Genomic DNA, 22,478 nt, shown 5'->3' on the forward strand with positions numbered 1-22,478 from the left:
CCCCTGATGCTGATTTAATTACGGCTCAGAAGGGGGATCCAATAATTGGTAAGTTTTACCAACACATTGAGGACCCTGGGAACTTTCCCCTGACGGATACCGACTACGTTGGGAAAGAGGACCTAAGAGTGTTGATGAAATATCCAAAAATATTTCAAATCCAAGACGGTTTGTTGGTAAGGAAATACCAAGCTAGCCATGATCAGTGGGTGGTTCCTACCTCATTGCGAAGTCTGATGTTAAGTCATGCCCATGATGCGGCTACCGCCGGTCATAGGGGTTTTCATACAACACTTGAGATCTTAAGAGAGGTTGCATACTGGCCACACATGGGGCAGGACCTCGACCAATACTTGAAGGGGTGTCTGGTGTGTGCACAATTTCAGCCATCATCCCTCACACACCGTGCGCCTCTCCAAAAGAGGGGGATGACACTGCCATTGTCAGATTTGCAAATCGACTTTGTAGGCCCTGTGATTCGGTCGTCTAGAGGAAACAAGTACATGTTGACGGTCACATGCTTGTTTACCAAGTGGGTGGAATGTCTCCCGGCCCCAAACTGCAAGGCAGAAACAAGGCAGAAGCAGCAGCTGCTCTCATGATTAACCACATCTTTTCCCGTTTTGGTCTACCTCAAAGGATTGAGTCAGACAGAGGTAGCCATTTCACCAGCGAGGTAATGACAAAGATGTGGGAGATACTGGGGTCAAAAGGAAGCTACATATTGCTTACCGGCCAGCCTCTTCTGGTGCAGTATAGAGATACAACAGAACCATTGTGAGCATATTAAAAAAGTTTGTGGCAGATTCTGGGCCAAGTTGAGATATCCGATTACCTCTGGTCCTAATGGCCATCAGATCTACCCCTTCATCTGCAACCAAAATGTCACCATTTGAGTTGATGACTGGACGCAAGATGGTGCTTCCCCAGCATTTGCGCTACAGGACCCAAGAGCAGACATTGATAAATGCCTCCACAACTCATGAGTATGTGGAGAATTTAAGGGAACACCTTCAACATGCTTTTGCCTATGCTCAGCAGAATCTAGAAAGATCAGCTGATAGCATGAAGACCCATTACGACCTGAAGACAACCAGGAAGGAATATAATGTGGGAGACCGGGTCTATCTATACAATTTCCAAAGGAACCAGGCCAAACAGCGAAAATGTTTGCCTACATGGAAGGGACCGTTGGAAATTATAGACAAGATCTCCCCAGTAGCTTATAAGATCCGCATCCCCAAAAGTAGTCTGGCGGAAGGGGAAGACAAGTGGGTACATATAAATCAGCTAAAGTGTTGCCATCCCAGGCACACTCTGCAGCAACTGGAGGAATCCTCTGGAATCACAGAGGGGGCCGCTCCAGAGTAATTCAGTTCCAACCCTAAAATGTCCCACATATAGACTCTAAAATATCATGATTGTGGTCTGAAAATGTTTCCTGTTATATCTTGTTTTTTAAAATAAGACTGAAAAATGTATCTGGATGTATAAAATGTATATGTTCATGTTTTTGACTATAAAATGTATATGCCGCCCCACTATGTCAATAGTGGGGGAGAAATGTCTACGAATAGGTATTGCCGCTTTTGCTTTATCATCCTAGGAGAGATGAAACCATGGAGACTGACCAAGGAAAACGACCCAGGGGCCGAGAGCAAAGATCCGAGGGGCCTGGGATACCGCCCAATATTCCCATCAGGACTGGCGAGGAGAACCGATCGATCCAACTGGATGGAGGAAAAGATGCTGAACTGTGCCATCTACGAATCGAAAGAAGATGAGGCGAACATCCCAGATCTTGCGAGTTCCATCAGTGAAAGATCAGAATGGCCATCGCAAGAGGGGGGCTTGTGGGATGTTTTTACCCATGCATCCAAGCCCTACCATAAAACAGTGAATTACTGGCATTGAAAACATCATGATGGCCAGAACTCCCCAGAAAGTGCACAGGGAAAACATGAAGAATGGGCTGCCACCCATTTTTACCTATGTTTGTGAGCACAGGAGGGCACTGCCTAAAACCACCATTGGGCTACACACACAGTAGCCTGAAACCATTGGGAATGGCAATGCTGATTGCCAAAAGCAACCCAGAACTGTTGGGAATTCATTTTCTTGATGTCAAAAATTTGCTAAAATCATAGGCACGAAACCACCAAACAAAAATTCAACCCTGGTTGAGTGTTCTACTTTATTCTACTGTAAGGATTCCCATCAAAACACTGTTAAGCAAGGATCATATACTATGAAGCAAAATCCCCTTTTTGAAATGCATTAATTCAAGACAGATCCCAACAATGGGTGCAGTACCGGTATTTTCCACAAACCGGCGCTAGCGGTCTAAACTCTGACAGTAGAACTATACTTCAGGAGTTGCCAAAGGATCCTGAGCCAGCTGGAAACTTCAAAGCCTTTTGGATAATTAAAATTCATAAACACCTGCTGTTCACAGAAGACAGGCTGATTCAATTAACAGTCCAAGAGGCTGGGAAACCTTCTCACCTCAGAACTCCACACAAGAAGCCAGGAGATCACATGGACATGCTAACCAAATGCAGAGTGGCCCCCTGGCCTGCTGACCTCAGCTGACACAATAGACTCTTTCCATTGAATAGGATATGCTGATTTGGGTGTTGACTGCAAACAGAGCTCTGCCTGGTAGGAGAGACATGTGATCCCTGACTCTCTCAGTTCCTAGGGGCAGGCCAGACTGGAGTGTGAATTCATATTGCAGCAAATGTATGTTTGATTAAATTGCTTATAAAATCTTGTATTACGCTCACAGAAATGTGCTATTTGGGGGTCCACAAAATGGAAAAAGGCCCTCACGATTTGAGACCAAACTCCAATTTGTGCGGTGTCCTAGGACCGAACCCCGCTAATTATTAATACTGCAGACACTGTGCTTAGGCTAGAGACCTAGTAAATTACTGGAATATGTGTAGAAGGGGGGTGTACATTTGTGTAATTTTGGGTAAAGATTTAACATTGTTAAACCAACTAAAAACTAAAATAAGTTGCCATTTTTGAATGCAAGCCCCCAGGAAGATCAGAGTTGGGCCAGAATGTACCTTAAGTCATCTGCAATCTGTACATGTAATGTCAACCACTTGTGCGTTTGGAAAATATGTTTAGTTATGAGAATGATTTTCAAAAGCAAAAGCAAAGGGGCGTTTCTTCAATAGATTGTAAATGGCAGCATCACCCTGACTCACAACTCAGTTCCCCCAATCAAGGGAGAGAGGAGGAACTGGCCAATGATAAGTTGAGAGGGTTGGGCATGCAGAATGAGCTGGCCCACCGACTTTCTAAACACATAAAAGGAGACTGTGCAGGACAGGTAGGGACATTGAATTTCCATTGCCTTGCGGAGCATTCTGACAGACGACTTCACATCCAGAGACTCCAGACTTTAAATCCATCAATCTCCAGAGACCAGAGATCCAGAGAGACCAGAGATTCAGAGAGACCATAACTGTGCAGTGCTGAGAGCTGACCCAGATCGCTGTGCACAGAACGAGTACCAAGTGGCGAGAGAACCGCAGCCAGTCCTGACCTGATCTGTGACGAAGTCACATTCCTGTCCATAATATAGTGTGAGTACTCGGCCAGAACTGTGCAAAACCAATCTCTTCGTTTAAAATAATCTAATTCAAGCTATTTTAACCTATTGGGAACTGCATCATAGAAATCGTGTCCCTTCTTTTGATTCAAAGCTTCAAAACTGTCATCTGTCATTCTGAAACTTTAAAATTTCATTTCTGAAAAATTACCTTCACAAAATCGTCCGTATCTCTTGAACCGTTTGTGATAGAAGCGTGATTTGAGATTCTAAGCTTTCTAACAAGCTCTAAACCGACTTGCTACTCCTTATACTTCCTCCATAATTGCGCTCGACGCACGCAACTAAATTGCTGCGATTTGACATTTTGCTTCATTTCAGCCATGTGTAAAAATATTCGTCTTTTGCTTCCATTACGGAATTCCGTTTTCAACCTGGTAACCATCCCTGAATCATTGATAGGGCTGGCCTGAACTGATATAAAGTATCTCTCACTCACCCTGAACCTCTAGAGGGAATTAAAATCATTTTAGCATATTTTCCCTTCTTTGCATACCACCTTTAAAGTACTTTGCTTGTTTTAAAATCATCCCTGTTTCTCTAAGCTTGCTAGGGGGGAACTGAATTCGTATTGTACTGTGATTGTATTCCTGAGAACTGTGTGCTCTCCCTTTCATCTTCTATTGCATAAGGGGGGGGTGAGTTGCCAAAAGGGGAAAAGTGATTCTATTACCTTTTGCTGAAATCATATCAAGTTTATTCCTGTGTTGCTTCTTTTCCACCTTGCATTTCCTTGTACCATATAAAGCATTCTCAGCTACCTTATCCTCTATACTACTCCTAAGTAATTAAACCAGTGTGCTAGTATAACATCATCCATTGTTGATCACTCACTGTCATATGTCTAAGTGTGATATCAATTATTAATTTATTATAAAAGTGTGATATATATCTATTGTTTAATTTTTCAAATAAACCTTTTCAATTTGCAAAACAAACCTACTTCTTGGCTCAGTGGGGTCAGGGGGATTCTCAGAGAGGGGTGTGATACAAGGGTTCATCATCCAGATTATAACTTGTCATAAAAATATATAAATAAGGGCTTGCCTTGAGCAATCCCAGACAAGGCACTGACCTAGTGGGAAGGCTTGATTGTAGTCTTTAACAGCAGGTTGCAACACATAATTGAACAAACAAATAGGGGCCCAGAACAACATGTGGTAGCATCATTAGATGTGGTTAAAGATTTTGATTTGGTTTATTGGGAGTGGATAGAAGCTGAATTGAAGAGCTTTGGATTTGCGGCATATTTTAGGAGATGGGTCAAGATACTTTACGCTTCCCCCACTGCAAGAGCAGATTTCACGGATAAACAGTGGCTATGGGCACTCAGCCACGGTAAGAATGTCTCATGCAATGCGAGGTTCCGACTCCTCCAGGTCAATGTCCTTCAACGCACATATTTGACCCCGTTCAGGGTTGCTAAATTTAACAAAGATGCGAAATTTGACTGCCCTAGGTGTGGTCGGGTGGATGCCCATATAATGCACATGTTCTGGGAATGTGATACTGTACAAAGGTTTTGGACTACAATTAAACATACCTGTGAAAATGCAGGGATCACCAGATTCAAATGGACCCCACAAGAATGCATACGGGCAATGTACATTAGGACCAGAAAACACAAATATGTCTCCAGGTTTATGGAACTAGCCTGTATATTGGGTAAGAGGTGTAGAGCTATGATGTGGAAGTCGAGCACAGGTCTGCGGTTTGAAGTATGGCTAAAAGAGATGGAACGCTGGAGTACAGCTGAAACAACGGCATGGGGACAGTCTATAAATGTGCACAGTAACATAAATGGTTGGTTTTGGTTCGTTTGTATTTCTATTCCCCTTCTTTATTTCTTCCCTCCCTTATGTTGGTATTCTCCCTTTCTGATTTGTCTACTTTCTCTTCTTACCGTTTAGGTTTATTGGCCCTCTGTGGCACTATTACACTTAAGCAACTGTTTATTGCTCAACTGTTGTGTTTAAAAATATGGCAATAAAAATATAATTAAAAAAATGGCCAAAGCGGGAGAAACAGTATCCCTCTCATGTGTCACGTGGTATGCCAGGATGGCACCCCCCACCTTCTTTAGAGTTGCCGATGATTTATTAATCTGGGCCATCCAACCTCCAGATTCTTCAAACCTCAGGCCTAAATAATCATACAAATCAACGTGTTCCAAAAGGGAACCCTCCACATCGATCTTAAGTGATATGGTTTTATCTAATTTGGGTATGAAAACCATCACTTTTGATTTTTCAACGTTCAGACTTTGATTCAACTCTTTAAATTTTTTCAGAAATACTGATAAGGACCTCCTCAGGCCTTGTGGGGATGTAGCTATGAGGACCGCTTTGTTTGCATAGTACAAGGATGGGTACTTATCAGAATACATTTTTGGGCAGACTTGGCACTCCCTATGATGTCTTGTACATATATATTAAAAAGAAGGGATGCCAGGGCACAGCCTTGACTGACCCCCTACTCGACATCAAAGGGTTGTGCCAACTCACCGCCAGGCCCAAAACGTACACACGCCCTGATAGCGGTATAAAGCTGCCATATTATATTTATCAGTGCAGCAGGTGCCTTCTTTGAGTGTAAAATCTGCCACAAGGTTTCACTGCTAACTGAGTCAAATGTGGTTTTCAGATCTACAAATACCACGTAAAGAAGCATTTTCTTTGAGACTGTGTATTTCTGGATTACTAAGTACAGCATAAAACATTGGTCATTCGTTCCTCTATTGGGCCTGCCGCCTGTCTGAAGGTTGTGAATGATTTATTCTTTATCTTCCTAGGCCTGTAGGTGTTTCAGAATTACTTTCCCAAATATTTTACCAATGCTATCCAAGAGCAAAATCGGACGGTTGTTTCCCGGGTTTTCTCTCAATCCCTTTATATAAGTAGATACTATCATCTCCCTCCTCCAGGAGTTTAAGATTTCTCCCCTGGACAAGATAGCAGTAAAAACCCTACATAGCACTGGGGCCCAGATATCCACTTCTTCTTTTGGGAGGCCGATCGGAATAAGATTGGGGCCTACCGCTTTGCCACTTTTTTGTTCATTAAGAGCTATTTTGATATCTTTGATAGACACTGTCAAGACGTCTATAGAAGAACAAGTTACTTACCCCTGGTAACGTTCTTTCGACTGGATGTTCCTCGCACGTATTCCTCATCTTTGATATCTGAAATATCCATCTTCAACTGCTTTGGAAAATATTTTCGGCAGAATGTGCTGTGTGTTGATGCTGTCAACCTGATGTCCCTTGAGGGCCTCTGTCTGTTTTTTCATGTCATTCTCAAGTAGAACTACCTGCTAGAAAGCAGGTTTGACAATACTAGGTTCTGAAGCAGCAAAAGCTGTAATAGCATGGGAAATTACACTGAGGGGTCGGCTGGGAGGGCGATGAGGAATAAGTGGGAGAAACATCCAGTCGAAAGAACGTTACCAGGGGTACAGAACTTGTTCTTTGAATGGATTGTGTACTCTGATGTATTCCTCATCTTTGATAGACTCCCAAAGTTTTTGTTTATGGTGGAGGGAGTACGAATTTTGCCATCAATGGTTTCCATGAACAGAATGGAGCACAGCTTTTCCAAAGCTTCCATCCTGACTTAGGGTAGAAGCAAGGCAGTAATGCTTAGTGAAAGTGTGTATTGTAGACCACATAGCTGCCTCACACATATATTTAATAGGAACACCTCTGTGAAGAGCAGAAAAAGTAGCCATGCCCCTAGTGGAATGGGCATTTAAGCCTTCTGGAGGATCCATGCCCACCAGCCTGTAGCATTAGGAAATAGCTAGAATAATCCATCTGGATAAGGTCTGCTTTGTTACAGCCCTACCCAGTCCATGCTCTGTATAACCTATGAATAGTTGTTCATCCAGATGAAGTTTTGACAACCTTGAAATGTAGAAGCTCAGAGCCCTTTGTGGATTGAGCCTGTGCAACCTCTCCTCTTCCTTGCCAGGATGAGGTGGAGGTTGGAACATGGTTAACACTTTGTCCTAAATGAAAGTCTGAAATTATCTTAGGTAGAAATGAAGACTTGACCCTCAGGACAACCTTGTCCTCATGAAATACTGTAAACAGTGGTTTAGAGGATAGTGCCTGCAACTCAATCACTCGGCGGGCTGAAGTTAGTGCTACCAACAAGATGGTCTTGAGCGTTTGTAACATTAAGGGACATGAATGGAGTGGTTCAAATGGTGCACACATAAGAAATGTCACCACAAGATTAATGTCTCAAATGGGAACCTGGAAGGGAGATAGAGGGAACACATTAGTGAGTCCCTTCAGAAACTGTATCACCAAAGGTATCTTGAAATATGAAGTTTCTTCAGATGAGCGCTTGAAGATGGAAAGTGCTGCCAAATAACTGTTAATGGTCCCAGTCTGGAGCCCCAGATTGGCCAAGTGCAGCAGAAAGGATAACATCTCTGGTGTTTTGCAAAGCAAAGGGTCCACATTTTTGTCCCTGCACCGGCTGCAGAATTTGTTCCAATGGCAGTGGTATAAAGACTTAATTGCTGGCCTTCTGGCCGAAGCAAAATCTCCATTACATCATCTGGGAGGTCCTAGTCCTTTTATCTCAGCTTCTCAGAAGGCTGAGTGTCTTGACCTCTGGGTGGATAAACCGACCCTCCTCTCGCGAGAGAAGGTCCTCTCTTTGTGGAAGACGTTTTGGAGGGCATATGGACATGTCCAGAAGGTTCCGGGTACCACATCCTCCTGGACCAAACAGGGGTAATTAGGATCACGGATTTCCTGAACTTCCTCAACCTCCTGATCATGTGAGGAATGACGGGGACTGGAGGAAATGCTTACACGAGTTGAAACTCCCAGTCCACCATGAACCCGTCTCCTAGAGCACTTCTTGTGGGAAATTCCCTGGAGCAGTACAGTGTGCACTTCCTGATGACACTGGTCGCAAACAGATCCACTTGAGGGGTTCCCCAAAGGATGAAGATCTCTTGAAGGACTTCCTGAGCTAATTCCAAATCGTGGGAGACTGTGCTCTGCCTGCTAAGAGCGTCCCCCACTGTGTTATTTTCTCCAGCTAGGTGAACTGCTAACAGAAAGATTCCTTCTTGAATTGCCCAGAACCAGAGCTGCATTGCCTCTCTGCACAGTGACAGTGACCCTACACCTCCTCTCTTGTTGAGGATTTACATGGCCACTGTGTTCGTCATTATCAGGACATTCTCTCCCCGAACAAAGGCCAGAAAAGCCTTCAGCGCAAGTCTGATTGCTCTCAGCTCCAAAGGATTGATGTGTAGTTTGGAATCTGATGGAGACCAACGACTGCTGATTGTCAGATCGTTGATGTGGGCTCCCAAACCTGTGAGTGAGGCATCCATCACTACTGTTATCTCCAGCCATGGTTTCCAAGAATGTTGTCCTTGTAGGCCCACCACAGGAGATCCTCTGTGACCCTGCTTGGAACCTGAAGTAGGTCTGACATGTTGCCCGAGAATTGAGACCATTGTGTCTTGAGAGCCCATTGAAAAGATCTCATTCTCAGGCGAGCCTCTGGCACCAGAAAAATGCAGGATGCCATGTGGCCGAGCAAACTCAAAAAAGTCAAACGCCGGTAGAGGCTGGGTGCTCTGAAACTCGGAGACCATCTGCAGAATGTCTTGAACCCTCAGCTCGTGTGGCAAGCACTTTCCCAAGGATGTATCCAGTACAGCTCGATGAACTGGAGCTTTTGAGATGGTGTCATATGGGACTTCTTGTAATTGAGGGAGAAGCCCAGCCTGTGGAGGGAATGGCAGGTGACGCTGAGATGATATTGATATTGATATTTTATTTCTATCGCGCTTGTAAACAAGTGTTTCAGAGCGTGACGAGGCAAGGGAGGGGAACAGGGGAGAACAAAACAGCGATCTTACTAGGCCCAGTGACATTGAGAATGCACAAGTGCATGGGTGAGGGGTGAAAAGTGCATGGAAGGGGGGAGAAGTGGAAAGTGCGAAGCAGAGGAGAAACAGATAAATAATAATAAATAAATAAATCAATAGATGATCCAAGACTTGTTCGGGAGAACGTGTCCTGATTAGCCAATCGTCCAGGTAAGGGTTGATGTGAATCCTGCCCCTCCTGAGACTCGCTGCCACCACCGCCATCAATGGTTTCTAATGCCCAAGCATCCAAAGTAATGTCTCGCGATTCTTTCAGATGCTGAGACAGTCTGCCTCCCACTGGGGTGTTGTGACTGAAGACCTCACAGAGGTTTTGAGGTGGCTGAAGCAGTGGCTGTTGGTAAAGATGCTGCTGCTTCAGCAGACTTTGCACCTCTCCCTCGTCCACCATGAGGGAATCTTCTTTGGCCTCTTTGACCAGCCATTTCTCCCACACTTCCAACTTTGTGGTAGTAGCAGAAGGATCTACCCCTCTAAGACTGTCCACTGGGGTGAAAGGGCTGAGGCTGCCTAATAGCAGCATCCAAGGCTTTTGTCAGCCTTGCTGCCAAAAAGATGAGACCCCTTCAAAAGGCATGTTAAGAAGTCTAGATTGCACGTCAGGTGAAAATCCAGATTTCCTTAACCACAAAAATCTGCGAATCACAGTGTTTGCAGCCATGGCTGATGCTGTCACTAGAATCCAAACCTGACTGAAGGGACTCACACATGGATCCTTACCAATGGCCAAGGAACCATCTCTTTCTTCCCCTTCGGGAATATGCTCAACCGCCATAGAAATGCAGTCCCATAGAGTATATGAAACCTTTGCCACAGCACATGTGGAGTTGGTTGATTTAAGAGCCATGCTCCAAGCAGAAAAGACTTTTCTTGACCAGGCATCTACCCTTTTATCATCCTTATCCAGTGGGATGGTAGCGGTTGCTGCTTCCACCACCAGACTTTCTGGGGTAGGGTGTTTCGACAAGTAGCTGAGGTCACTACTTGATGTATGGTATTTCCTTGTCAGGTTCTTATTTACTGCCGGACTTGACTCCGGTGCTTCCCAATAGGCACTTGCTCTCTTCTGAAGAGCAATATGAAAAGGTAAGATAGGATCTTTTTGAGGACCTTTAGGATATCTCTAAAGTCATCCTGTTCGAAAGGGAGGGCAGGTTTGCTCCAACCCAGGTAATCCACTACCTTAGTCATCAACTGCCTGTGAGAAGCACCTGTATGCTCATCGGTCAACTTCTCTATCTGTTTGCAAATTTTCATACGGGTCTTTCAGTCTGGATTCCTCTAATATGAAACTATCAGGAACATTTGGTGCGCCATACAGCAAACCAAAGGGTGCATCATTATCAGAGGACTCATTGTCCTCATGAATAGAGGTCAGAGATTTAAAGAAATCCTTTCTTGTTTTTTTCTTTGCAAAGGAGTGAAGGCTTCGAAAACATTCCAGCCGACGCCTGTGGAGTCATCATTGTCTTCGATGAAGATGTTTTCGATGTCAATGGCACCGGAGGCTTCAATGGCATCGATGGTGTTGTTGGCGATGACCTCCACTTGGCTTTCGACTTATGACTCGAAGGATCCCTCGATGATTTGCCATTGTGTCGAGGCCTCAACGGCTCTCGAAGGGGATCTGTCCTTCATCCCGGGTTCGAGGGCATGCAGGATTTGGTTCGAGCCATTTCCTTACCGGCTTCAGAAGGCACAGTAGGAGCATGGGCTGCCTGCTTCGAGGGTTTCTGGCTCCCGAATATCTTAAGCATTTCTAGCCTGAATGCTTCCCATTCGGCTGGAGTGGAGGCCTTAGTGGGGCAGGATATATTCCTCTCAGTAGAGGAGTCAGACGAGGATGTCGAAGTAGGTTACTTATGATGTCTCTTCTTCGAATTCCTCAATGACGACAATGATTGGCGGGAGCCTTTTTGCTTTCTTTTGTCGAGGAGAGTCACCTCTCGCTTCATCAGAAGAAGGTTTCTTCAATTGGCTAGTCGATGGGGATTTTTTAGGGACCCTATCTACCGCCAATTGCCCCTTATGCTCCTTCAGAGCTTTTCCGGTCATCGATTGACACTTTGAACAGGCCATGGTCTTGTGCTCTACCTCAAAACACCACAAGCATTCTCGATTCGGATCGGTCAGTGACATCTTGGCATCCCAGTCTTGACATTTTTTAAACCCGGTCTTCGAGGTAGTCGGTGTCGAAGATTAAGACATTTTCAGATATTTCTCGAGGAAATTTCAGAAGCCCGCAGTAGTTCTCAAAGCAGACACTTACTTGGAAAAACGCAACAGAAGCCTATGGACGCTGCGCATACTATATATGCCTGTGATGACATCACCCTTGAGGCGGAGGCCCTCATGCGATATCGAGACGACTGCATCGACGCACAGCACCCGTGGCCGAAATTATTTTCTGAAGCAGCTGAAGCTGGATATTGGAGATATCAAAGATGAGGAATATGTTGGAGAACACAATCCATTTGAAATAGTGAGTTTCAGAGGTACAGAAAACAATGGCCCCACCATAGAAGTTCCATAAAGGTTGGCAAAATGTGCCCACCACTCGTCTTCGTTAATGTGACAAAGTAGTGCCGGGGCGCCCTTCAACTCTTTAGTCGAGACCAGTTTCCAAAGTAATGGTGGATCCTCTGCTTGGAGAGCCATCCATTTCCCGTGAGTGAACTCCCTTTTTTTTTGTGAACACCAATGTTTTATAAATTGAGCGAAGTTCGCAGAGTTTCTGTCTGTCCAGCCCTTGGTTAGATTTAAGGCAGCAAAGAATTACGACATTCACCATTGTGCCAATTTGGTTTACTTAAAATTTATTTTCTGGACACCTTTGCAGGCACTGATATGTGTGGGATCAGTTTCTTTGAGAGATTCTTATTTTCTGAAGCAGCTAAAACTTGATATTGGAGATATCAAAGATGAGGAATATGTTGGGTCTATAAATCAGTGGTCTCCTGTCCACATTTACCCTCTAGGTGTTACAGAATAGAATTATAAATATTGGATTTGACTTTGGGCCTCATAGTATTGGACAATCTTATGGAATTTCGAACATGGCCACTGACTTTGATTGCTTGGGGGTGGCTACTCGTGTGTGAGTTTTCAGAATTTATTTCACTCCCCCCTAACCGATAGGGTTAGAGGTAGATGGTCACTTTCCATTCTCTCAACCACTTTGAAATCAGTGACCCTTGCCCAATCCTCTCCTGTGATGAATACAATCTATATAGAAACTGCCGGTGGGACCTCTAAAAGTCAATTTGGCTGGTTGATCATTCTCAAAGCGCCCATTGAATGCCGTTAGGTTCAGATTAGCAAATATGCAATTAGTCTCCAAGGCCATGGAGTCTTTTTGGATTACCAGCAAACAGGGGTGGTATGCCTCAAGAGTGATCTTGGTCCTCCCATAAATTCTCCAATTCCTTAACGGGTACAAATTGAAGACGAATATCCCCCACAACCAAAGTAATGCTATTCACAAATGCCAAAGGCAATCTGTTGGTCAAATGATCTTCTAAGGATTCATAATGTTTCATTTGTAGTCCAATTAACTATTTTATTTGGAGGGAGTGGTGTCAAAACCACCTTCATTCTGAACTTCATGGTCCAGCCATATTTGACTCCCAGCAAAAAACATCTAAATGAGATACAACAAATATCATAATGTAAACATAAAACAGATCCTGGTTTGGGTAAAGCTAGAGGAATTGCTTGATAATTTCCTAAACTCCAATGCAATCAGATACTGTTAAACCACCAGACCTCAAGCAATGAAATTGAATTATCACTGTTGTACAGAGGGCTGCAACTGCTGCTAGCATAGTCCGTGGTTTTAAATTCTGAAAAAACATCATAAACCATGGTGATGAGCCTCATCTCACTGCTTTCCATGATCTTCTCGAGGGCTTACTAATACACTGAGCATTTTCCTTTTGACCTGTACATGCAGAACCTTTCCAAAGGCAGCTTGCCTTCCATGTTATTTGGGGTAGAGTTTGGAATTTCAGTGCGTTATACTCAGCTGTCAAACTGGATGCATACAGGAATTATGCAAAATGTGGGTGTGCTTGAATTAACAAACTGGGAGTATGTTGTCATTGTGGTAATTTAGAATATAATGGACATATCACACAGGTTAAATAATGTACTGTGCAAAGTGGCACAATAGTGAGGATGTCAAACTGGGAGTTTATACTGGGACTTTCATCCTGGGAGCATTCCTGGGACTAAACTTGGTGGTCAAACAGGGAATTACGGCAGGATGGAAGAAGGAGTCGGAAACTTGGGAGACATGATGCAATTTCTTTTATTAAAAATTAGAATCAGAAGACCTAACTTTCCCTATTACTAAAGGGAGAAACTATAGGTGCTTGTCCGTTGTCAATAAGTCCAGACGAATATATGTCCTCTTTCCAAACTACCTTATCTGGCCCTATCATTAAGGTTAACTAACTTAAATAGACCAATGGAATGATTTGTCTTTACCTGGTCTCTCCCCTAGTTCATATAGTAACTCCTTGAATTATACACCCTCTTGGTAGAACATATAGGGCCTCATTATGACCCTGGCGTTGGACCATGGTGCTATTAGCACCATGGTCCATGCCGGTAACTTACCGACTCCGCCATGGCGGAATGGGGAATTACCGCCCCATTCCGAGGTTGGCGGGGCGGTAATTCCCCATGCCGCCATGGCCCTTCCCCATTCCCATTTTTGCCCCATAGGGCTCAATGGGAATGGGGAAGGCGCTAAATACGGTGCCGCAAATTGCGGCACCGTACTTAGCACCAAGGTCCCTTTGCGGGTTGGTTTTAAATGCCTGCAAAAAGCAGGCGTTAAATTCCCCAACCCGCAAAGGGACCTCGTAATCAGGCACTAAGGGATTACCGGTACGGGTACCCTTACCGGTACCGGTAATCCCTTAGCGCCAGGGTCGTAATGAGGCCCATAGTCTCTGCGGACAACTTTTCTTCCCCATGATTTCTGTGGTCTTTTTTTAGAATGCTCTCAAAGTAACCTTTCTTAATACTCCGATTGTTATTTGTAGTTCGTTCTGAGGCCTTCCCTGTGAGAGTACTTGATCTGGGTTTTCCTCTGCCCCTTTCTAAGCTTCTATCATCATCAGTAATACTCTTATAATGTCTCTGATCTGACTGGGTATATCCCTGCCACATTGTTCAGCACTTTTCTTCTAGGCTTTTTGCCTCTGGGTTGAATATCTCTTTGCTTATTGGTTATACAACACTTGTGTGGACTCAGTCCTTTTGTTCTAGGCTTTTCAGGTCTTACTAGGCTTTGCTGCTTATTTGATAGCTTATCCTTTTTACTGGAACGAGGTGACAGCTTCATGTAAAAACTCTCTTCCCTCTCTTGGTCACTTGTTATTCTTGCATCAAATAACTTTAGTCCTGCTTTCTCGTTCGTGTGACTGGTACGTGTTTTCTCTGAGTGATAGTGATGCCCCGCAGTCTCCTGCTTCTCCCGATTCCCCAGGAACCTCTTAATTGGTAGGGACCGGTGGTTGGACTTGCCTCCTGCTTGGGACCAGGGACGGCTGGTGAAATTTTCAGATGGAGGGGCGTTAAGCGTTAAGCCTGGAATGAGTAAGAAGATGCGAGCTAGCATAGTTTGCACGCTGAAACCACACTAGGGGGACCTGGGGGCTTCCCCCACCAAGAGGATTTAGAAAAAAAGGTTCAAAGTATGAATTTTACAGTACCGTTTTGACAGGAACAGGAGTAAAAATGTATTGATTTTACAAGCAGTTCTTAAGAAGAATGAAGTATTCCAATACTCCAGGTTCTGTTACAATTCAAGAGCATCATTTTATCAACAACTGAAAATAATATCCTAGTTTGTAGAATGCCACAAGCAATCACAAACATGCCTTTATGTCACACGAAAAAACAAATTGTTATTCTTACCTGTAAAGTATGCCTGCCTCTTTTCTGCGTCAACTGATACTGATGCAAAGAAATCCTGAGGTTATTGTATGCCTGGAAGCTAACTTTGAATGTCAGCACTGGCAGAATGAACCCATGAAAAAAACCAAAAAACCTTAGTATTTAATGAAACAGGTTGAGCTATTGAAAACAATTCAATATTTTAATTTAATATATAGATGCATGCCTTTACTGTGAGGAGTCAGCAATGAGAGCCGGACACAAGTTAGTCAGGTTTTGGCTAAAGACTTTAATTAAATGAAAAATGAGTTGGGAAAATGCCCATCTGACCCCATGCTAAAGAGGAGTTTCCACACCTAAGAAACAAAGCTAAGGATCTGTCTGTGTCAGGATGTGAATAAACTGAAAAGCCGTCCTTGTGTCCAAAACTTCCTATCCTGACCCTCACACTATAAACAAAACAATAACATGTGCAAAACAATGGGCCTCATTACGAGAATCTCTGTAAAATCTGGTCATTACCGGCATGGTGATAGTAACGGGTCTGGGTAGCCTTGATGCCGCAAATAGCAGCTGATTACGAGAGTGCGTGCACGCGCGTAGCGGCAAGCCAGTAACGGCCATACGGCCAAGACGGTAACGTCCCTCAAACCCCCGATACCGGCATCATGTAAAGTGCTAATAACTCCTCTGTCTCTGGACACCCCTAAATAACGGAGCCGGCGGTACCGCTAATGGTATTGACGGGCTTGTCATCAGTGTAACCGAAAGTAGCGTCATCGCGTCGGAACAGGAAATACACCAACGGCCATCTTGAAAAACGCAATCCATTGCAATCCTCGACACACAGGACCTGTACTGTCAAGACAGCACACACAACTTGGAAAAAATGTCAAAAGCAACCATGAAAGGCACCCCCGGCAGCGCAAGGCTCGATTTAGCGTTTGCGGCAGACCTGAGGCGTCCCGCACAACTTCGTAAGAAGGACATATGGGAGGAAGTGGCCAGGAAGGTCAGTGCAGTCGGCACCACCACCCGCACGGTCAAAGATTGTAAAAAGCGGTTGGACGATCTACGCCTCCGCGTAAAGAACATATTGTCGGCCAACCGCAGCCAAGGGCTGGAAACAGGCAGCAGAGCCCACTCTCCCATCAAGCTTGCCAGGTGGGAAGAGACATGTAGCACAACCATCGACATGGAGGGAATTGAAGGAATTGGAGATGCAGAGTTAGGAGTACCGTCATCAGCATCAGAGTTAGGAGTACCGTCATCAGCAGATGAAGGTGAGTGTCCCCACAAACCATAGATAAACAAAGCATGATGTTGGCTAACTAATGTGATGGTGATGTAAGGCAATGCATGGCCCATCACACACACATTGACATATCCCTGTCCAGATGCTGGCCCCACCACTGTCACATTAACATGCATGCTGCATGCCAATTCCATACCCAATACGCACCCTACACACAGCAAAAAAAGCATGTGTCACACAGCACGCAAACCACATCACAACGGTAGGCCCCACAGCAGACACCTCCACAAAAATGTGAAAACCCGACGTATGCTGTTATAATCCCCCCCCCATATTGCAAGTACCCTGTCCACCACAAGAATGCAATGAATCACATGGAATAACTGCACTAACACCAATGGATGCATGATGCATGTACTACCATCACTGATGCCCTGCCTCTCTCGGTGCCCCATAGGAATGAATGCTGACAGTGATGGACAGGATGCAGCCACACAGGCCAGGACACTCTTGAAAAAATCCAGAGCCAGGGAAGATGGCATCAGGCCATTAACATCGAGGGGCATTCAGATGCCCAAACTGCCACTCAAAGCACCATCATCGTCACAGCCCAAAGCACAGGACTGCCAAACACCAGCTGAAACACCAGAGGAGGAAATCGTAACTCAGGACCTGTCCACTGTTGCTGAATCAGAGGCAGATGGGACACAGTCGGCCGCCACCAGCTCCATCAGGAAGGCAGCTGCCTCAGTGCCCCATAGTGGTGACGAGGGAGAGGGCCATGGTGAGGTGTACTCACACGAGGACACCAACCTGTCTGGGGATGCTGCACATACACCAAGCCCCCAGCCCACGCCCCAGCACACCCCAGACAGCACCCCAGACTGCACCCCTCAGCTTCAGTCTGGAGGACAGGGGAGTCAAGAGGTTTGGTTCCCATCAGTGGACAGCCCTGCATTGGGCCCCTCTGCAAATGCCCAGTCCACCTCCGCCGTTATTCGAGACATAGATGGCTGCATGATGCGAATGGAGGGGCGCCAGCAGCAGATGTCAGACCTTGTAAAGCAGTATGTGGAAGAGGGTGAGTTAACACAGCGTGAAGTTCGTGCTAACACTGTGGCCATCATAGAGGCCATGAACAAGAACAGTAAGCTGATCCATGATTGGTTAGCAGCAGTCACACAGGTCCTGGCCAGGATAGCAGAGAACTTGGAACAGCAGCGTACTGCACCAACCGATGCACAACCAGGCACATCATCATCATCTAGCACACCTGCCAGCTCCACCCAAACCAGCCCTGTGCGAAGAGCCACTCGCAGAATGCAGCGCTCTGAAATGCAGCCCCCGGATCCTAAGAGAGGCCACCAGTAGCAGGGGCACCCTGCATGTGCTGACTTCAGTTGCATCCAATGACATTTATTGCACATCATGTGTGGTGTGTTGGCAGGGAGGGGAAAGGGGCGTGTGGGGGTGTTGGGGTGAGGGGGTGTGTGGGGGTGTTGTGGGGGTGGGGGAAGGGTGTGTGGGAGTGTTGGGGGGAGGTGGGCAGGGGAGGGGGTGTGTGATTTGGAGGGTCTGTTCACATTGAAGATACTGTATAATACACCCGTTGTGTGTAAAAAACATATCATGAGCGGACATTGGTTCTTTGGCATCTGTTTATTCAATGCATGACAGTGCACAGTGCCTATCTACCCCCACACCCTGTGTCTATATGCACACGATCCCAGTGCCCAGAGTACAGCATTCATTGCACCCTCTACATCCCAGTGTCTCAGTAATAACCGGCTATCACTGATTGGTGCAAGGGTATAAGCCCAATTGTAGTCCTCTTGGTGCCTGGTCTGTGGATTCCTGCCAGGGGTGAGGAGCTATGACTTCAGGGGATACCGAGCATCACCAGCATGGGAGCACAATAAGGTATGAGTGAGGGCATTTCTTCTATGATACCTGTACTTAGCCTGTTCATTGTTAATGTTGGTACGCAGGATATCTCCGATGGCAGCCATTGGCTAAACATATGTGCAACGGACAGGGCTGTTGACGACTTGGACAGGACATGGTGGAGGGCATGTGTGACATACAGGACTGAAGGGCCTTCACATCGGACGCACCACTCAACCAGATGGAGTGAGAGGGACCATGATGTATGCACCTGTGAAGGATGTGTGGCAGGTGATGTGACAAAAATCATGTTGGCCAATGGCCGGTGCTTTAGGCTGATGTACACCATGTCACATGTACTTTGCACTCTCATGCTTGCGGCTATTTGATGACGCCATGCACATGTCCCAGGACGTCTGCACACATCTGGATATGCCACAAAGTATTGGGTGGTATGGTCCACAGGTGTGGGATTGCATTCCTATGATGATGCAGGGTGTCCACTTGCATGGTGGTACTCATGAACTGTGGATGCCTTCCACTCAAATCACACTCATATAGATGATGTTGACTACTTGGTAGGTAGGTCTACTAGCAGTCTTGTCACAGGTTTGTCATTGCGTTGTCATTCATCTGTTCATTCGGCCATGGTGGCATGCAGCACTACTGTGGTGGAGGGCCAGTGACAATCAGTGGATTCCCTGGGTGGGATTTATTCATACACACTCATGGGTGCATGACCTGTGTGGTGCTTTGATGCGGTCATGTACTTTAGGCTTACTGACTGCATGTTGCTGAATTGTGTTGCAGAGGGTACGGTCTGATGATGTGCAGTGGACATGATGAGGGGTGTGGGCTGCTTGCTAGTCTGACATTTTGGCATTGGTGTGCCGCCAGAGTAAGTTGGATGATATTTTCAGCGTAATGTTCAGGTTGGCATGTTGAGGGCCACAGTGTTTTTCAGTATGGACAGTGTACAGTCACCACCCCAGACTCACCCAGCTGGTATATGCATCTCTCCCCCCCAGACACACCCAGGTGGTATATGCATCTCTCCCCCCAATTCACTACCATGGGCCCGTCAGCCGATTTACCCAGCAGCCAGACATGTTGTGCAGCATGTCGCTCCATGTAGCGGGGTAGCGAGGAGTTCCGCAGCACCATTGCATCGTGAGTTGATCCAGGGAATCGGGCACAGCAATGTGTGAGCATCTTGCTGGCGTCACATACCATCTGCAAATTGATGGAGTCGTATAGTTTACGAATGAGGTACACCACCTCCATGGCATGAGGGACCAACAATTCCACATGGGTGCAAGCGAGGGCACCGATGCAATTAGGCATGGCTGCCGGTGCATGAAAACCAATTTATGTGTCATTTGCCTCCTGGGCAATCCGTGGTGGAGATATGTAGCCCCTTGCGTGCTTCAGGAGGGCATCCAGCACTTGGTTCAGCATGCATGAAAAACAAGGTTGTGATATGCCATGCAGTTGCCCAACTGCTGGTAGGTGCCTGTGACAAGGAAGTGGAGCACAGACACTACCTACAGTTGAGAGGGGATGGCGGTGCGGATTTCAATCAGGCTGAATATGTCGTTGTGTATCATGTCCAAAATGGAGGTGATGGTGTCCCAGCCCAGGTGGTAAAGGGTGTGAATCTGCACAGGGGTTAGGTTGAATGGACTGGCCCTGATACGAGGGATTGGTGGCTGCCTCTGTGGAACCACTGCCTGCACTGGTGGGACTTGCTGGGCCAGTCTACCCCTCCTTCTCCTCCTGCATCTCCTCTGTAGTGCCTGTTGTAGTTGCTGCTCATGGAGTAGCAGTGCAGGCATCTCCTCCAGCCCCAAAATTGCAACAGCAAGTGGGATCATTTTGGTGTGGGAAGGGGTGTGGTGTGTGGGTGTGCCCCTTTTGTGCTGGGCTAGACTCCATTGCCTCCACCTGTGCTGATTGTGTGCACCTGAGGCAGTTGGGAACACAGCAGATTTCTATTAACGGGTGATCCACAGAGCCAGTGATACCATCATCGTGGTATCCCTTATTACTGCCATCTGGATGCCGGTAGATGCATGTCCGTGTGACTTGTAATGTCCTCCTGTTTGCGACTTCCCGGTATTGCTGACACGAAGGGCGCATGCACACGCACATGCCGGTACGGAGGTGCATGGTCCAGCCGGTGGCGTTAATACCAGTATGTCGACTCGTAATAGGCCGGATCGGTATGCAATGCCGGTATCATTATACCGGCATTGTTTTTGCTTTACCGCAAATCTCGTATGAGGCCCAATGTCTTCAAGCTGATGTTGCCAAAAAATTATTCACAACTAAAAATAAGAATAGATCCAACAGAACTATTCTCCAAGGAGAAGGACCTTGGATCCAGACGATGTTACCCTTCCCTGGATTCTTAAATAGGATGGCAATTGCCTCTTTTACTAACAATTTGTTTGTGTTTCTACATGATTCGCAAGGTTCCTGTTTGGGCAACCAGTTTAGTAGCAGTCTTTCATTAATACAAGTTTCTTTTACTAACACTCCCTTGGTGTCTTTCCTTGATTCACAAGGCTCCTCTTTAGGCAACAAGTTATGTAACAGTTTTTCTTAAACACACCTTTCTCCTCTGTTTAGAACACACTGTCCTCCTTTATTATCTCTGGTATCTTTCCAAGTTTGACTAACCCATCACAAACCCCTGAAATGATTCTCTTCAAAGTGTAAGATAGTTCAGAGATGGAACAGGTGTAGGTCTACATAAACCGCATATACAGCTTTGCAAACCGAAAACAGCAACTGAGTTTCCCAGTCACACGTTTTTTATATAAATCTGCCAGTGTGTCGTGTCCTAGATCCGCTCATGTGCCTGCTCTTTACCGGTGCCCTAGGGACACAACCATATACTTTTAATTACTTTTTACTGCGGATGTCCTGGAATGCCTTTTGGAATTAATTTTCATTCATTCATTTGTAACATGATTTATTGCGCCTTTTCCCCACATGAATTGTCCCTTGCCATGACGTCGAACTGTCTCACATTGATCTCAAATTAGGAGATTTCTATATATGGAGAGACCAGAAACGGCCGTGTATTTTCCCAAATGTATTTACTGAATATTTCTACACTTACCCGTGGCCTAACAGCGGCAGGAGCGTGCTGCAAAATATTGAATAAAGTCAAATAAATATAATAGAATAAGGTGTTCAGTGGTAACACCACTCCCCAGTGTCTGCCCTTTATACCTCTCCCTCTGTGCTTTATTAATTGAACTGAGCAACCCACACTAACTAGAAGAGCAGATGAAAGAGCTGTACTGTATGTGACATGTACATTGTTTACATTAACCCACACAGTTGGAGTAAACTTAAAAGTGAAGAATAATTGACTTCACTCACTCTTAAAAGGAATCCAGTACCATACCTTGGTTTGCTCTCGTTCATGTACGCAGTGAAAAACGTACACAATAGGTGGTGGTTGCAGATGAGCTGGCAGTACTCTGCATCAGGAGATGGTGCTATATTATAAACAAGTCACTGCCCAGGAAATCCATAACTTCAACGGCGCACCTGAAACAGCAAGGACAGAATTAAAAAGCTGTGGCAATCTGAGAGCTGTCTAATTCAATCAATACCCATAGGCTCCTTGTTGGCAAATCACCCCAGAAAGTTCAGCAATAGAGTGTGATGAGACCAGGCACGTGGCACGTCAAGCCAGGGCTCAGCACAAAATGTTTTCACATATATATGGAGAGTTATATTTTAAGATGACTGATAGAGGGGGTAGTGGCTTGGTGCCGAGCAGGGCTGGCCCTAGGATTTGCGGGGCCCTGGGTGGCAAAACGTGTTTGGGCCCCCCCTTTATTTGCATAAATAATGACATGAGTGATA

At 45.6% G+C, this 22,478-nt stretch overlaps 1 protein-coding gene across 5 annotated transcripts in view; it reads right to left on the reverse strand.

Moving 5' to 3' along the window:
- The window catches only part of APBB1IP (amyloid beta precursor protein binding family B member 1 interacting protein), a 1,612,974-nt gene that overhangs the window by 1,288,968 nt on the left and 301,528 nt on the right, over positions 1–22,478 (reverse strand). For 4 of the 5 annotated variants that reach the window (XM_069648143.1, XM_069648145.1, XM_069648144.1 and 1 more), the window contains one exon: positions 21,987–22,157. In XM_069648143.1, the coding sequence (XP_069504244.1) occupies positions 21,987–22,031 (45 nt within the window). In that variant the 5' untranslated portion in view covers positions 22,032–22,157. The remainder of the gene's footprint in view (positions 1–21,986; positions 22,158–22,478) is intronic. The other variant, XM_069648147.1, reaches the window with a different exon arrangement.

This window comes from Ambystoma mexicanum, chromosome 2q (assembly GCF_040938575.1).
Source record: "Ambystoma mexicanum isolate Mex_15411 chromosome 2q, UKY_AmexF1_1, whole genome shotgun sequence".
Classification (NCBI taxonomy): Eukaryota; Metazoa; Chordata; class Amphibia; order Caudata; family Ambystomatidae; genus Ambystoma; species Ambystoma mexicanum.